Source organism: Rhinoderma darwinii, chromosome 1, assembly GCF_050947455.1.
Source record: "Rhinoderma darwinii isolate aRhiDar2 chromosome 1, aRhiDar2.hap1, whole genome shotgun sequence".
Classification (NCBI taxonomy): Eukaryota; Metazoa; Chordata; class Amphibia; order Anura; family Rhinodermatidae; genus Rhinoderma; species Rhinoderma darwinii.
In genome coordinates, this window is record NC_134687.1 from 304,406,699 (window position 1) to 304,424,838 (window position 18,140).

The 18,140-nt window shown below is 41.4% G+C and overlaps 2 protein-coding genes across 2 annotated transcripts in view; one reads left to right on the forward strand and one right to left on the reverse strand.

Moving 5' to 3' along the window:
- The window catches only part of FGF22 (fibroblast growth factor 22), a 35,818-nt gene extending 23,002 nt beyond the window's left edge, over positions 1-12,816 (forward strand). Inside the window, 1 exon segment of the mRNA XM_075855216.1 lies at positions 12,620-12,816. Coding sequence (XP_075711331.1) covers positions 12,620-12,790 — 171 coding nt within the window. The 3' untranslated portion in view covers positions 12,791-12,816.
- Positions 12,817-17,365: 4,549 nt separating this feature from the next.
- Positions 17,366-18,140, reverse strand: part of RNF126 (ring finger protein 126) — a 34,083-nt gene continuing 33,308 nt past the window's right edge. Inside the window, exon 9 of the mRNA XM_075825462.1 lies at positions 17,366-17,953. Within this exon, the coding sequence (XP_075681577.1) occupies positions 17,798-17,953 (156 nt within the window). The 3' untranslated portion in view covers positions 17,366-17,797. The remainder of the gene's footprint in view (positions 17,954-18,140) is intronic.

Below are 18,140 nucleotides of genomic sequence, written 5' to 3' on the forward strand. Positions count from 1 at the left end.
CCTCCCCGCTTCGGCCACTTTTGCCCTGCCTGACAGAGCCTCATTTTTCAAATCTGACATGTTTCACTTTATGTGGTAATAACTTTGGAATGCTCTTACCTATCCAAACGATTGTGAGATTGGTTTCTCGTGACACATTGGACTTTATGTTAATGGAAAAATTTGCTCGATGCATTTAGTTTTTCATTGTGAAAAACACCAATATGTAGCAAAAAATTGCAAAAATTTGCATTTTTCTAAATTTAAATGTATCTGTTTCTAAGACAGGCAGTTATACCACACAACATTTTTGCTAATTAACATCCCCCATATGTCTACTTTAGATTGCCATAGTTTTTTGAACATCCTTTTCGGACGTTACAAGGCTTAGAACTTTAGCAGCAATTGCTCACATTTTCAAAAAAATGTCAAAAGGCTATTTTTACAGGGGCCAGTTCAGTTGTGAAGTGGCTTTTAGGGCCTTATATATTAGAAAACCCCAATAAGTCACCCCATTTTAAAAACTTCCCCCTCAAAGTATTCAAAACAGCATTTAGAAAGTTGCTTAACCCTTTAGATGCTTCACAGGAATTAAACAAAGTAGAGGTGAAATGTACAAATTAAATTTTTTTTGTTGCAGGAATTCATTTTTAATCCATTTTTTTTTGTAACACACTAGGTTTTACCAGAGAAACGCAACTCAATATTTATTGCCCGTGTTCTTCATTTTAGTAAATATCCCACTTGTGGCCCTAGTGTGGTAATGGACTGAAACACAGCCCTCAGAAGCAAAGGAGCACCTAGTGGATTTTGGGGCCTCCTTTTTATTAGAATAGATTTTAGGCACGCACCGTGTCAGGTTTGAAGGGTTGTTGCGGTGCCAAAACAGTGGAAATGCCCCAAAAGTGACCCCATTTGGGAAACTCCACCCTTCAAGGAAATTATCTAGGGGTATAGGGAGCATTTTGACCCCACAGGTTTATTGCAGAAATTATTGGAAGTAGGCCGTGATAATTAAAATCGACATTTTTTTCAATGAAAATGTAGGTTTAGCAAACTTTTTCTTATTTCCACAAAGACAAAAGGAGAAAAAGCAGGGCAAAATTTATAAAGCAATTTCTCCTGAGCAAAACAATACCCCACATTTGGTCATAAAGGGCTGTTTGGACACACGGCAGGGCTTAGAAGGGAAAAAGCGCCATTTGGCTTTTAGAGCTCAAATTTAGCAGAAATGGTTTGCTGAGGCCATGTCGCATTTGCAAATCCCCTGAGGGGACAAAACCGTGAAAACCCCCCTCAAGTGACCCCATTTTGGAAACTACACCCCTTGAGGAAATTATCTAGGGGTATAGTGAGCATTTTGACCCCACAGAGGTTTCATAGATTTGATTAGAATTGGGCAGTGAAAATAAAAAAAATTCCCTTTTCTTCAATAAGGCCTCATGCACACGAACATATTTTTTTCCTCCCGTAAATACGGGTCCTTGGTCACACGTATTCGACCCGTATTGCACCAGTATTTACGGACCCGTGCCCGTAAATACGGGTCCGGTGTCATCAGTATTCACAAAAAAATTGCACTGCACTAATCGGCAGCCCCTTCTCTCTATCAGTGCAGGATAAAGAGAAGGGGCAGCCCTTTCCGTAGTAAAAGTAAAAGAAATTCATACTTACCCAGCCGTTGTCTTGGTGACGCGTCCCTCTTTCGACATCCAGCCCGACCTCCCTGGATGACGCAGCAGTCCATGTGACCGCTGCAGCCTGTGATTGGCCGCAGCGGTCACATGGGCTGAAACGTCATCCCGTGAGGCCGGACTGGAGAAAGAAGCAGGGAATTCTGGGTAAGTATGAACTTCTATTTTTTTTACATGTTGATCTATATTGTGATCGGAAGTCACTGTCCAGGGTGCTGAAAGAGTACCTGCCGATCGTTTAACTCTTTCAGCGCCCTGGACAGTGACTATCGCCTGACGTTGCCTAGCAACGCTTCCGTAATTACGGGTGCACACACGTAGTCACCCGTAATTACGGGAGCCCCATAGAATTCTATGGGCCTGCCCATGCCGTAATTACGGCCTGAAATAGGACATGTTCTATATTTTTCAACGGCACGGGCACCTTCCCGTAAGCATACGGGGAGGTACCCGTGGCCAATAGAAGTCTATGGGCCCGTAATTACGGGCGTTTTTACGTTCATGTGCATGGGGCCTAAGACGTAGCTTTAGCTCAAAGTTTTTCATTTTCTCAACAAACAAAGGAAAAGAACCCCAACATTTGTAAAGCAATTCTTCCCGAGTAGGGGAATACCCCATTTGTGGTCATAAACTGCTGTTTTGGCACACAGTAGGGCTCAGAGGGGAAGGTGCGCCATTTGGCTTTTGGAGTGCAGATATTGCTGGATTGGTTTCTGGGCGCTATGTCGATTTGCAAAGCCCCTGTGGGACCAAAACAGTGGAAATCCCCCAGAAGTAACTGCATTTTGGAAACTACACCCCTGAAGGTATTCACCTAGGGGTGTAGTGAGCATGTTAACCCCACAGGTGTTATGTAGAAATTAGTGTGCACTCAATGTTGCAGGGTGAAAATGGGATTTTTTTTTTCATAGATATGCCAATACATGGTGCCCAGCTAGTGCCACCATAACAAGACAGCTCTTTAATTATTATGCTGTGTTTCCCGGTTTTAGACATGTGGCCCTAATCTTTTGCCTGGACGATTGACAGGGCTCAGGAGTGAAAGAGTACCATGCGAAGTTGAGGCCCAATTTGGCGATTTACAAAGTATTGGTTCACAATTGCAGAGGCTCGGATATGAAATGATAAAAGAAACCTCTGAGAAGTGACCCCCTTTTGGAAACAACACCCCTTCAAGGCATTTATTAAGGGGTGTAGTGAGCATTTTCACCCCACAGGTCTTTTCCATAAAATGATTGCGGACGGTGCAAAAGTAAAAATGTTGAATTTTTCCCCAGATATGCCATTTCAGTGGCAAATATGTTGTGCCCAGCTTGTGCCACTGGAGGCACACCCCAAAAATTGTTAAAAAGGATTTTCCCGGGTATGGTGAAGCCATATACAGTGAAGGAAATAAGTATTTGATCCCTTGCTGATTTTGTAATTTTGCCCACTGTCAAAGTCATGAACAGTCTAGAATTTTTAGGCTAGGTTAATTTTACCAGTGAGAGATAGATTATATATATATATATATATAAAAAATTCACATAGTCAAAATTCTATATATTTACTTGCATTGTGCACAGAGAAATAAGTATTTGATCCCCTACCAACCATTAAGAGTTCAGCCTCCTCCAGACCAGTTACACACTCCATATCAACTTGGTGCCTGCATTAAAGACAGCTGTCTTAAATGGTCACCTGTATAAAAGACTCCTGTCCACAGACACAATTAATCAGTCCGACTCTAACCTCTACAACATGGGCCAGACCAAAGAGCTTTCTAAGGATGTCAGGGACAAGATCATAGACCTGCACAAGGCTGGAATGGGCTACAAAACCATAAGTAAGATGCTGGGTGAGAAGGAGACAACTGTTGGTGCAATAGTAAGAAAATGGAAGACATAAAAAATGACTGTCAATCGACATCGATCTGGGGCTCCATGCAAAATCTCACCTCGTGGGGTATCCTTGATCCTGAGGAAGGTGAGAGCTCAGCCGAAAACTACATGGGGGAACTTGTTAATGATCTCAAGGCAGCTGGGACCACAGTCACCAAGAAAACCATTGGTAACACATTACGCCGTAATGGATTAAAATCCTGCAGTGCCCGCAAGGTCCCCCTGCTCAAGAAGGCACATGTACAGGCCCGTCTGAAGTTTGCAAATGAACATCTGGATGATTCTGTGAGTGATTGGAAGAAGGTGCTGTGGTCAGATGAGACTAAAATTTAGCTCTTTGGCATTAACTCAACTCGCCGTGTTTGGAGGAAGAGAAATGCTGCCTATGACCCAAAGAACACCATCCCCACTGTCAAGCATGGAGGTGGAAACATTATGTTTTGGGGGTGTTTCTCTGCTAAGGGCACAGGACTACTTCACCGCATCAATGGGAGAATGGATGGAGCCATGTACCGTCAAATCCTGAGTGACAACCTCCTTCCCTCCACCAGGACATTAAAAATGGCTCGTGGCTGGGACTTCCAGCATGACAATGACCCGAAACATACAGCCAAGGCAACAAAGGAGTGGCTCAAAAAGAAGCACATTAAGGTCATGGAGTGGCCTAGCCAGTCTCCAGACCTTAATCCCATCGAAAACTTATGGAGGGAGCTGAAGATCCGAGTTGCCAAGCGACAGCCTCGAAATATTAATGATTTACAGATGATCTGCAAAGAGGAGTGGGCCAAAATTCCATCTAACATATGTGCAAACCTCATCATCAACTACAAAAAAAGTCTGACTGCCGTGCTTGCCAACAAGGGTTTTGCCACCAAGTATTAAGTCTTGTTTGACAAAGGGATCAAATACTTATTTCTCTGTGCACAATGCAAATAAATATATATAATTTTGACTATGTGATTTTCTGTTTTTATATAATCTATCTCTCACTGGTAAAATTAACCTAGCCTAAAAATTCTAGACTGTTCATGTCTTTGATAGTGGGCAAACTTACAAAATCAGCAAGGGATCAAATACTTATTTCCTTCACTGTATATGTACTGAGCTGTACTGTATGTGGAAGTAAACAGCTGTTTGGGCACTCTGTACGGTTCAGAAGAGAGGGAGCACCATTTGGCTGTTGGAGCATGGATTTTGCTTGGTAGTAGTATTGTTTGGAGTTTTACTGGTATTTTAGTTTATAATGTGGGGTGTACATGCAAGCTGGGCAGAGTACCTCAGGGGCATAGTCAGGTGGTATAATAATGGGGTAAAAAACAAACAAACAATAAAATAATCCATAGATGTGTGTTACGCTGTGAAGCAATCCTTTCTGCACAGGCCAGTGTCGCACTGATAAATTGTGTCCTTTCTTATCTCCCTTTTGGTCCACACTCCGCACCTTTGCAGTTTGGGGAATTTTGCTGGGAAGTGTTGTCCTGGTATAATACGGGCACCGGCGCTTCCAGCAGATATGTTTGGGCCCTCCCCTTCCTTGTTCCCTAATTTTAGGGCCTTGAAACTGAAGAAATGTTCCCCTCGGACCTGCACAACTGCATATTTTTTATTTCCTAAATTATTTGAGCCTTAACTAATTTTTTTTCATAGAAGTAGGGGCATAAGGGCTGTTTTTTGTGTGGGACAAGCTGTAGTTATTATTGGTACCATTTTGGGGTACATGCGACTTTTTGATCACTTTTTATCCTTTTTTTTTTTTGAGGCAAGGTGACCAAAAAATAAAATTTTTATAGTTCAGGCCGTTACGGGCGCGGCGATACCAAATATGTATGTTTTGGTTTTTCAATAATAAAGGACTTGATAAAGGGAAAAAGTGCGATTGTGTTTTATTTTATTACTTGAAACTTTATTTTACAACTTTTTTTCTACACTTTTTTAGTCCCACTACTGGAGTTGAAGGTCCAACGGTCAGATTTATTTTTTTCTAATACATTGCACTACCTATGTAGTGCAATGTATTAGATCTGTCAGTCAGCCAGTCATTCACTGACAGCAAGCTGATTAGGCCCCGCCTGGGGGCAAAGCCTAATCGGCTTCCGTAATGGCAGAGCAGGAGGCCATTGTTAGGCCTCCTGTTGCCATAGCAGCAGTCGGCAGCCCTGTGATTGCACGGCCGGGCTGTCGATCTGCTACCCACCTCTAAGATGCATCGATCGCTGCATCTAAGGGGTTAATGGCACGAATCGGAGCTAGATCCGGTTCCTACAGTTACAGGTGGATGTCAGCTGACAACCACCGCTGATGATGCCTGCTCAGCTACTGTGCCGGCGCCATCTTGCCGGCGGCTACAGAGGCGGGGCCTGAACTAGGCATACTGGGAGGCTAGTGTTAAGCCTCCGGTTGCCTTCGCAGCCACCAGCATCCCGGAAATTTAATTGCTGGGGTGCCGATGAGCTGCAAACCCCTTAAATGCAGCGATCACGTTTGACCGCTGCATTTAAGGCATTAATGGCGTGGATCGGAGCAAACGTCGGTCCCCCCCATTACCCCAGGGTGTAAGCTGTATACAGCCGACCGCCGACACCCGGGGATGGTGGCACCGACATAGCTTCTGAGCCGGTGTCCACCATTTGTCGTATGGATATGGCAAAATGCGGGAAGCACTAGTTTTCCACGACGTATCCATATGACAAATGTCGGGATGGAATTAGAGTGAAAACCTCAATTTGGCGGTTTGAAGAAAAAAAAATAAAGTGATGAATACCAGCATCAAAATCAGCTAGCATTTTAAAAGGAGTTCAAAATGCATCTGGAAAACGTACTGATTTTGGAGGCGGATTCAGCGTCTGATTTTTCAGCCTCAACGCGAGGCTAAAAGCAGTTGCTAGATCTACTTCCAAAATCAGCCCATTATCCATGCCGATTTCAAAATACAGTTTTTGTTGCTTTTCAGCACGCAAAACAGCGCTAAAAAAGTTTTTTCTATTTTCCCATTAATTTCATTGGGAAGTTTCAGGCAGAGTCTGCCCTAGACAGGTCAAAAACTTTTTTCTCAACACCGCTGATTTTAATTCAGTGCGCTGAGATTTCAGCATCATAAACGACAGCGTGGAAAACAATTGAAAACATGGGGAGGCAAAATAGTGGCATTTTCAAAAGCGGATTGTGTCACTGAAAAAGCGTCGGAATTAGCTTGCAAAGAAAAAAAAAACAAAAAGGTGCGTAAACACACCCTAAATCCAGAATAAACTCCGTCAGTAGCTGAATTATTTTACATTTTTGAGACATGAAAACTTCTACAGAGTCATGTCCCCATCCATTAGGGAATTGGGAGGGTTCAGAGCGTTACTGTAACATTTCAGAAAATTTTATGCTTTTCATTTTTTTTTTACCCTTTTAAAGGGCATTTTCCATTCCTGATCCACTATATTGCAGAAGTTATCGCTGCTTTAGCCCATGTCCAAACCCTCAAAAGGTTGTTCCATAAAAGGATTTGGTCCAAGGTTGCATTTCTTTCTCTAATCGGATTATGATTTCCAAGTTCGGTGTTTCTCACTTGATCAAGGCTGCCCCTGAGCCAATGTATCTTTGCAAGAAAAGAGTTTTGTCGGTGCAATGGTAATCTCCATTTTGCAAAGTAATTACCGAATGGTCAACTCATTGTTCCGTAGGCAAAGTTGCATTAAAAGCTTTGGCTTTAAGACTTGCCAATAGAAATATTTAGCCTATCTCTAGATAGACATATCTTCTACTGCAGACTAAGTAAATTTCTTTTAGATCCACCACCATAAATAAATTTTATAGTGTTATAACTGGTTTTAACAGAGTGCCGAAATAAAAATAAAAAAATCAGTTAGGTCCAGAATTACTTGGACAGTCACACAATCTTCATGATTTGGGCTCTGCATCCCACCACATTGGATTTGAAATGAAACAACTGAGATGCAATTGAAGTGTAGACTTTCAGGTTTAACCCCTTAATGACCAGCCTATTTTAAACCTTAATGACCAGGCCATTTTTTAAGTTTTTCCATCGTCGCATTCCAAGAGCTATAACGTTTTTATTTTTGCGTCGACATAGCTGTATAAGGTCTTGTTTTTTGCGGGACAAGTTGTATTTTTTAATAGCACCATTTTGGGGTACATATAATTTATTGATTAACTTTTATTAACTTTTATTTGGGGGGAAATAGAAAAAAACCTGAAATTTTGCCACTCTTTTTCACGTCTTAAATCTACGCCGTTTACCGTGTGATATAAATAACACAATAACTTTATTCAGCGGGTTGTTACGATTGCAACGATACCAAATTTGTATAGTTTTTGTATGTTTTACTACTTTTACACAGTAAAAACACTTTTTTTTCAAAATTATTTGTTTTTGTGTCTCCATATTTGAAGAGCCGTAACGTTTTTATTTTTTCGCCGATGCGGTTGTATGAGGGCTTTTTTTTTGCAGGAAGACTTGTAGTTTTTATTGGTACCATTTTGGAGTAGATGCGACTTTTTGATCACTTTTTATCACATTTTTTTAAAGTCAGTATTCACAGAAAACAGCAATTTTTCCATAGTTTATTACATTTTTTACGGCGTTCACCGTGCGGGTTAAATAATGTAATAGATTTATAGTCGGGTCGTTACGGACGCGGCGATATCAAATATGTGTAACTTTTTAACTTTATTTTGTTTTTTTAATAGTAAAGCATTTTGTGAGGGGAAAAGCTGGGTTTTTCATTTTTTTCACAATTAACTTTATTAAACTTTTTTTTCACTTTTTTACTAGTCCCACTAGGGGACTATAATATGGGATTCTGCGATCGCATTTATAATACACTGCAATACTTTTGTTTTGCAGTGTATTACTGCCTGTCCGTTTAACATGGACAGGCATCTGCTAGGTCATGCCTGCGGCATGATCTAGCAGGCATTCACTCCAGGCAGACCTGGGGGCCTTTATTAGACCCCCGGCTGCCATTGGAGACACAGGCACTCGGCGATCGTATTGCCGGGTGTCGGTGGGGGAGAGAGGGAGCTCTCTCCCTCTCTCCAAAACCACTCAGATGCGGTGCTCGCTATTGTGCCCCGCATCTGAGGGGTTAAACGGGTGAGATCGATACGAATATCGATCTCACCCGGCAGAGCAGGGACGCTCCCAGCCCTCAGCTGCCTCTAGCAGCTGAGAGCAGGGAGATTTGACAGCTCCCTGCTCTGTAAACTTATTCCGATGCCGCGACGTAAAACGTCTATGGCATCGGAATAAGGCCCGTTAGTGACCGATGTAGAAACACGATGGGCCGGTCACTAACGGGTTAATTCAAAGGGTTGAACGAAAATATTCTGTGAAATGTTTAGGATTTGTAACCATTTTTCTACACAGCCTCCTCATTTCAGGGGCTCAAAAGTAATTGGACAAATTAACATTACCATAAACAAAAAAAAATGTTTTAATACTTTGTGGAGAATCCTTTGCAGGCAATGACTGCCTGAAGTCTGGAACCCATGGACATCACCAAAGGCTGGGTTTCCTCCTTTGTGACGCTTTGCCTGGCCTTTACTGCCGCTGTCTTCAGTTGTTGCTTGTTTGTGGGTCTTTCTGCCTTAAGTTTTGTCTTAAGCAAGTGAAATTCATGCTCGATCGGGTTGAGATCTGGTGATTGACTTGGCCATTGCAGACTATTCCACTTCTTTGCCTTAAAAAACTCCTGGGTTGCTTTCGCAGTATGTTTTGTGTCAATGTCCATCTGTACAGTGAAGCGACGTCCAATCAACCTTGCTGCAGTTGGTTGAAACTGAGCAGAAAGTATATCCCTGAACACTTCAGAATTCATCCGGCTGCTTCTGTCTTCAGTCACATCATCAATAAACACTAGTGACCCAGTGCCTTTGGCAGCCATGCATGCCCATGCCATCACACTGCCTCCACCATGTTTAACAGAGGGTGTGGTGTGCTTTGGATCATGAGTCGTTCCAAGCCTTCTCCAGAATTTCTTCCTCCCATCATTCTGGTACAGGTTGATCTTCGTTCCATCTCTCCAAAGAATGCTGTTCCAGAACTGGGCTGGCTTCTTTACATGTTATTTGGCAAAGTCTAATCTGGCCTTTCTATTTTTGAGGCGGATTAATGGTTTGCAACTTGTGGTGAACCCTCTGTACTTGCTCTCATGAAGTCTTCTCTTTATGGTAGACTTAGATACTGATACTTCCAGGAGAGTGTTCTTCACTTGGGTAGATGTTGTGAAGGGGTTTTTCCTTCACCATGGAAAGGATTCTGCGATCACCCATCACGGTTGTCTTCCGTAGACATCCAGGGCTTTTGGAGTTCACGAGATCACCAGTGCATTTATTTATTTTTTTCAAGAATGTACCAGACTGTTAATTTGGCCACTCCTAACATTTATGCCATCTCTCTGATGGATTTCTTCATTTTTTTCAGCCTAACGATGGTCTGTTTCACTTGCATTGAGAGGTCTTTTGACCTCATGTTGTGGGTTCACAGCAACAGATTCCAAATGCCACACCTGGAATCAATGCAAGACCTTTTACCTGCTTAATTGATGATTGATTAACAAGGAAATAGCCCATTAAATAGCTTTTGAGTTAATTGTCCCATTTGCTTTGGTGCCTTGAAAAAGAGGCAGCTACATATTATTGAGCTGTAATTCCTAACCCCTTCCTCAAATTAGGATGTAAATACCCTCAAATTAAAGCAGAGTCTGCACTTTAAGCCCATATTGATTATATAAGTGTACTAGTCCTTCTCAATGAATTAGAATATCAAAGTTAATTTCAGTAATTCAATTCATAAAGTGAAACTCCTATATTCTATAGATTCATTACACACAGAGTGATCTATTTCCAGCATTTTTTTTCTTTTAGGGTTGATGATTATGACTAACAGTTAATGAAAACCCAACATTTAGTGACTCAGAAAACAAGATTATATAAGACTAATTAAAAAAATTCAGGCGAGTTTGCTGGCTAATCAAGCGCAGTGATACTGTGGTTATTAAACCAGGTATTGGTACTTTTGGCAGAGTGGGCAGGTGCCAAGTCCTGCTGGAAAATGAAATCAGCATCTCCATAAAGCTTGTCAGCAGAGGGAAGCAGTATCTGCTCTAAAATTTCCTGTTAGACGGCTGCGTTGCCTCTGGATTTAATATAACACTATATTTTGGGTTTTCATTAACATGGGCAAAAACGCTACGGAATACGCTTTCTCTACCTCCCATTGATATCAATGGGAGGTCAGAGACGTAAAACGCCCGAAGATAGGGCATGACTGTTCTTTTTACTGGGAGCGTTTTTTTTACCGCTCGCGGTACAAAACTCATCCGCCTCCCATTGAAATCGGTTTTAATGGTTTCCGCATCAAAAACCTGTGTGAACAGGACCTTAGGGTAAGTTCACACGGACGTTTTTCGGGCCGTAAACACCCGAAAAAGCAGAAGCAGAACGCCTCCAAATATCTGCCCATTGATTTCAAAGGGGAAAAACTGCGTTCAGTTCCGACGGGCCGTCTTTTTACACGGCCGTTTTAAAAATAAAAAAAAAGTGCATGTCACTTCAGCCGTTTTTTGGAGCCATTTTTCATAGACTATAGAAAAACGGCTGTGAAAATCGCAAGTGGCTTAAAAAAAAAAAACCACGTCTGAACAGCAGGAGCCGTTTTCCCTTGAAAACAACTCCATATTTTTAGACGTTTTTTGTTAGAGGCTGTCACCACATTATAAGTGGCCTATCTTGTACATCATGTGATCGGCGCTGTAATGTAGATTACAGCAGTGTTTATTTAGAAAAACTATTATTTTTGACCATTATGAGTTATGACCTATTTTAGCTTTATGCTAATGAGTTTCTTAATAGACAACTGGGCGTGTTTTACTTTTTGGCCAAGTGGGCGTTGTGGAGAGGAGTGACCAATCAGCATCATACACTTCTCTCCATTCATTTACACTGCACTAGCGATATAGTTATATCGCTATGTGCAGCCACATACAAACACTAACGTTACTGCAGTGTTCTAACAATGAATATACATTACCTCCAGCCAGGACATTATTCAGAATCCTGATACTTCGCTAACGTTTCTGTGAGATTTACAGCAAGGCAAGCGTAATCTCACGAGATTACGCTGTAAACGGTCATTTAAAACGAGATTACACTTGACTTGCTGTAAAGTTCACAGAAACGTTAGCAAAGTGTCAGGATTCTGAATAGACATCACGTCCGGGCTGGAGGTAATGTATATTCACTGTCAGGACACTTGAGTAACGTTATAGTGTGTTTATATGGCTGCACATAGTGATGTAATAAGATCACTATATGGTGTGTAAATGAATGGGGAGAAGTGTATGACGCTGATTGTTCACTAATTGGTCAGCGTCATACACTCCTCTGTACAACGCCCACTTGGCCCTATAGTAAAACACGCCCAGTTGTCCATTAAGAAACTCATTAGCATAAAGCTAAAATAGGTCATAACTCAATGGTCAAAAATGATCATTTTTCTAAATAAAAAACACTGCTGTAATCTACATTACAGCGCCGATCACATCACGTACAATATAGGCCACTTATAATGTGGTGACAGAACCTGTTTAAGCGTGTGAACATACCCTTCGCCATAATCCTCAACATTAAAAGAAAAAAAAATGCTGGAAATAGATCACTGTGTAATGAATCTATATAATATGAGATTCACTTTTATTTCAGTAATTCAATTCAAATTTACTTTTTGATATTCTAATTCATTGAGAAGGACTAGAATATTCAAGAAGTTTTGGTAAACCGCTAAAACGTGTGTCACTGTCAAAATAATTCTGGACCTAACTGTATATACTGTATGTGTGGCCTATACAAAATAAATATAAAAACAAAAACAGTCCGAGCTTATTGAAGACTTTCAAAACATGTGACAGTATCACATCAGCAATACACAAGTTGAACACCCATTAGTTTAGGCCATGCTATGTAAACCAACTGTATGTTGCCTAAGGATATGAGGTATCATGCATCAGATGGAGTTATGAAAACGCATTTCTAACAATTTTTGCCTTTGTGACTTTACAGAAGGAATATGGCCCCAACTGTGAGTTCCAAGAGCGAATTGAGGAAAATGGTCACAACACCTACTCTTCTGTAAAATGGCATCACAACAGACATTTCATGTACCTGGCAATAAGAGGGAATGGACTTGCAAGACTGGGTAGCAGGACTCGTCACACCCATTCCTTACCCTGATCAATAGGATTAACCCCTTAAGGACGCAGCCTAGTTTTGGCCTTAAGGCTCAGAGCCCATTTTTGAAATTTTGACATATTTCACTTTATGTGGTAAGAACATCAGAATGCTTAAACCTATCCAAGCGATTCGGAGATTGTTTTCTAGTGACACATTGGGCTTTATGTTAGTGGTAAAATTAGTTTGACATATTTTCTTGGACGTTACAAGACTTAGAACATAAACAGCAATTTCTTAAGAAAATTTCAAAAGCCTTTTTTTTTTCAAGGTACCTGTTCAGTTCTAAAGGCTTTGAGGGGCCTATATATTAGAAACCCGCATAAAAAGACCCCATTTTATAAACTAGACCCCCTCAAAGTATTCAAAACAGCATTTAGATTATTTTTTTTTAACCCTTTAGGAATTTCACAGGAATTAAAGCAAAGTGGAGGCAAAATTTGCAAATCATTTTTCTTGCTGAATTTCAATTTTATTCAATTTTTTTCTGTAACACAGAAGGTTTTACCAGAGAAACACTACTAAATATGTATTGTCCAGATTCTACAGTTTTTAGAAATGTCCCACATGTGGCTCTAGTGTGCTCATGGACTAAAATACAGGCCTCAGAAACACCTAGTGCATTTTGGGGCCTCTTTTTTATTAGAATATATTTTAGGCAGCATGCCAGGTTTGAAGAGGTGTTGAGGTGCCAAAACCGTAGGAATCCCCCAAAAGTTATCCCATTTTGGAAACCACCCCTCAAGGAATTCATGTATGGTTGTTGTTACCATTTTGACCACACAGTTTTTTCACAGCACGTATTTGAATTGATCTGTGAAGTAAAAAAAAAATGAAATTTTTTCCAACAAGATGTCATTTTTGATCAAAATTTCCTATTTTCACAGGGAACAAAATACCCCATTTTGTTGCCCAATTTGTCCTGAGTGCGGCAATACCCCATTTGTGGCGATAAACTGCCGTTTGGGGCCATGGGAGGTCTCGGAAGAAAAGGAGCGCTGTGTTTATTGGAGTCCAGATTTTGCTGGATTTGTTTTCGGGTGGTATGTCGCATTTGCAGAGCCCCAGAGCTATCAAGGCAATGGAAACCCACCAGAAGTGACCCCATTTTGGAAACTGCACTCCTCAAGGAATTGATTTATGGTTGTGACCATTTTGACCGCAGTTTTTTCACAGTACGTATTTGAATAGGGCTGTAAAATTAAAAAAATGAAATTTTTTCCAATAAGATGTCATTTTTGATCAAAATGTCTTATTTTCACAGGGAACAAAATACCCCATTTTGTCCTAAGTGCGGCAATACCTCATTTGGGCCCATGGGAGGGATCAGAAGGAAAGAACCACCATTTGGCCTACTGGAGCTTTTCTGGTACTAAGTCATGTATGCAGAAGCCCCTGAGGTACCAGTACAGTTGAAACCCCCGTGAAGTGACCCCATTTTAAAAACTACACCCCTTAAGACATTCATCTAGAGGTGTAGTGAGCATTTTGACCCCACAGGTATTGTGTAAAAAGGTAATGCACAGCAGATGGTGCAGTGTGAGATTTGCAATTTTCTATATATCTATGCCATTTCAGTGTCCAATATATCGTGCCCAGCATGCGCCACCAGAGATATACACACCATAAACTGTAATGTGGGTTCTCCTGGGTACGGCAATACCCTACATGTGGCGGTTATCAGCTGCCTGGGCACACAGCAGGGCTCAGAAGGGAAAGACGAGGGGGATAAGCTGTGCGGAGTGCGTCAGGGTAGATGAAAACTCTAAGGGATGTATGGTACATTTTAAACCACTTTCATACAGAGCCCTGGTTTTTTGGGACACGTGTCACATTGATATATTGTGTCCTCCCTTACCCCCCTCTTATAACAGACATTGCACCTCTTCTGAATTTTTCCCTTCTTGCCAGTTTGGGGAACTTCTTCTGGAAAGTGTTGCCCTGGTACGATGCATGTGGCCTCACATCCAGAACTACTGGGTGCCCCCTTCTTGGTCCCTAAAGATTAGGTTCTTGATAATAATGTGCACGGCCAGCTTCTTATACCACACCACATGGCGCTGTAGGGCTTCAGGACTTGATCTGACAAGTCCACCTCTCCCATGTACCTATTGTAGTCCAGGATGCAGTCTGGTTTGGGGGTCTCTGTACTGGTACGTCGTACAGTACGTGGGTACTGGTGTGGCCATGCATTGTTGTCAATACAAGGACATCTCTCTTGTCCTTGACACACAATAGGTTGCTGCTAAATTGTGCCCTGCGCTCACCCCTTCTGAGTGTTTGCCCAAGCAGTGTCTTAGGGAGGCCTCTCAGATTTCTTCTAGCAGTGCCGCATGACTTCTGGAAGCGAGGCAGTTGAAGAGTGGGATGCTGGTATAAAAATTATCCAGGTATAGTTGGTAACCCTGGTCCAGCAGTGGGTGCACCAAATCCCACACAATTTTTGCATTAACTCCTAGTAAGGGGGGGCATTCATGGGAGCTGAATACTGGTGTCCTTCCCTTCATATATCCTAAATCTTTAGATATACCCTGATGCACTCTCGTACAGCTTATACATCTTCACGCCATACCTTGCCCTCTTACTCGGCAGGCACTGGTGGAATTGAACCCTCCCTTTAAAATCTACCAAGGACTCATCAATAGAAATACACTTCTCGGAGGTGTATGCTTTGGAAAACCGGGCACTGAAACAGTCTAATAGGGGTCTCCGTTTATACAAACGGTCAAAACTGGGACCATCTCAAGGTGGGCACTGCTCATTATCAGGAAGCGAAGTATTGCCTAGAAACCCCTATGAAACACCCCATTTTAGAAACTAGACCCCTCAAAGTATTCACAACAGCATTTAGAAAGTTTATTAACCCTTTAGGTGTTTCACGGGAATTTAGAGCAAAGTAGAGGTGAAATTTACATATTTTTTTTTGTTATAAAAACAATGGTATAAAAAGGATTTTCTAACAAAAAAGGTTTTACCCGAGAAACGCAACTCAATATTTATTGCCCAGATTCTGCAGTTTTGAGAAATATCCCACATGTGGCCCTAGTGCGGTAATGGACTGAAGCACCGGCCTCCGAAGCAAAGGAGCACCTAGAGGATTTTGAGGCCTCTTTTTTATTAGGCACCATGTCCGGTTTGAAGAGGTCTTGTGGTGCCAAAACAGTGAAAATACTCTTTGTAAAAAATCATTTACTTTTAGTGTTACCATATTCTAAGAGCCATAACTTTTTTATTTTTCCATGAAGAAAGCCGTGCGAGGACTTATTTTTTGCGTAACAAACTAGTTTCTATCATTACCATTTTTAGGTACATTCGACTTTTTGATCTCTTTTTATTCCATTTTTTGGGAGGTGAAGTGACCAAACAATTGTGATTCTGGTACAGTTTTTCTTTTTTACGGCGTTCACCGCGCGGGATAAATAATGAAATACTTTTGTAGTTCAGGCCATTACGGACGCGGCGATACCAATTATGTATAGTTTGTTTGTTTATATATTTTTATTAATAATAAAAGGACTGATAAAGGAAAAAGGGGGGATATTTACTTTTATTTTCTTATTTTTACACATTTTTTTTAACTTTGTTCCACTAGGGGACTTGAGGGCAGGAGGCCCTGATCGCTATTCTAATACACTGCACTACATGCGTAGTGCAGTGTATTAGAGCTGTCAGCTACTCACTGACAGCAAGCATAGTGGGTCCTGACTTCGTCAGGATCCACTAGGCTTCCGTCGATGGCATAGCCGGACGCCATTGTTAGGTGTCCGGTTGCCATAGTAAGCCAGCCGTTATCGTGTAGCAGGCCGGTGATGGTAGCTTAACCCCTAAAAAGCCGCAATCGCTATTGAACGCAGCTTTTAAGGGGTTAAAACAGTGGGGACACAGCGATCGGTCCCCGCTATAGGAGCTGCAGCAACCGCTGTACAAGACAACAGCTGTCACAGCTCCTGCATGTGTCGGGAGGACGGCCGAAATGGCCGTTTCTCCCGTGACGTACTATTCCTTCATGGAGCGCGAACGGGATGGTTTCCAAGACGGAATAGTACGTCACTGAGCGTTAAGGGGTTAAGCTCCATCAGTTAAGTGCTCCCCTTAGTCGGGACCAAGTCATCATTTTAAAAAGACAAAAGAAATGCCCAGAGAGATTGTGTTATTTCCGATGCAATCTAGGTGTATGCTCTTTGAAAACTAAGCCAGAAAAAAAAAAAATTATATATCCATCTATCTATACAAAGAATATTTTGTACATATAAGAATCCATATTACTATATAATAAAAAAAAAAAAAAAAAAATAGAATGTTGTGCATTTGCCTTTATCCAATAAGGAACAAGCAACACATCTCAGAGAAACTAATCTCAGGAAGGGAAATTATTGTAGATTGATTTACACTGGAATAAAATTGAGACTGAATAATGCAAGATGCACGGTAACACATTACTGTAATATGGCCCAAACTGTATAAATAACAAATGATAGGATAGCGATCTGAATTTTTTCAACCATGTCCTACTCACTTAAAAGGATGGCACACTCTGCAGGTATTCTCCGTCAGGAAACAAAACGCTTTCAGTCAACATTGTGCAGTAACTGCTCACGCCAAGAGCAGTATTAATCATACATGTTTAATTTAAAGATTAAAAACCTCAAAGCATTAAAAAATAAAAAGGATAAAAAAAAAAAAGGAGTTACCGCACCTCTTTTTTTAAAAGAGGGAACCCAAACCCTTTACAAACAAAAAACACACCCACACAGTCTCTTCCATGCCAGATGTCATTCCAGGGAGGGGGGGGGCAATGAAATTATGAACAGTTTGGTTCCCAGCTGATCCACTTGGGAAGGAGGAAGAGACACTTAGACTTAAACCCCATTAATCTAAAAGTGTCCGGTTTAGGAACTCCTGGGCAGGGATCTCTTTTCGGCTCTGAATGCAGTGTTTAGAAAGCAGCAGACGAGAGGGTGGTGTAGGAGCTGGTGCCCAGCAGCTGCTCCCCATCCCTATCTCTGGTGCTCAGGAGTTATTGGCAGAATTATTTTCATCAGTAGGAGAGGTGGACGAGGAGGATGAAGCAGAGGAAGCAGAGAAATTCATGTCTGTGAGTCCTGGGGGATTGGTGGCTGTGTTCTGACCACTCAGACTTTTCCTACATACAGGACAAGTATCATGCTGTGGGGAAGAAAACAATAGTAGTTATGGCTCATTATTTCCCTCCTGGAAAATATCTTCAAATATGTACTTAATATATTTGGTACTCATTTATCAAAACTGTCAAAAACTGCCCTTAGCAACCAATCACAGTGCAGCCTTCAATTTACCGGGGCAGTTTTAAAAAAAACTAAATCAGCGCTCGGAT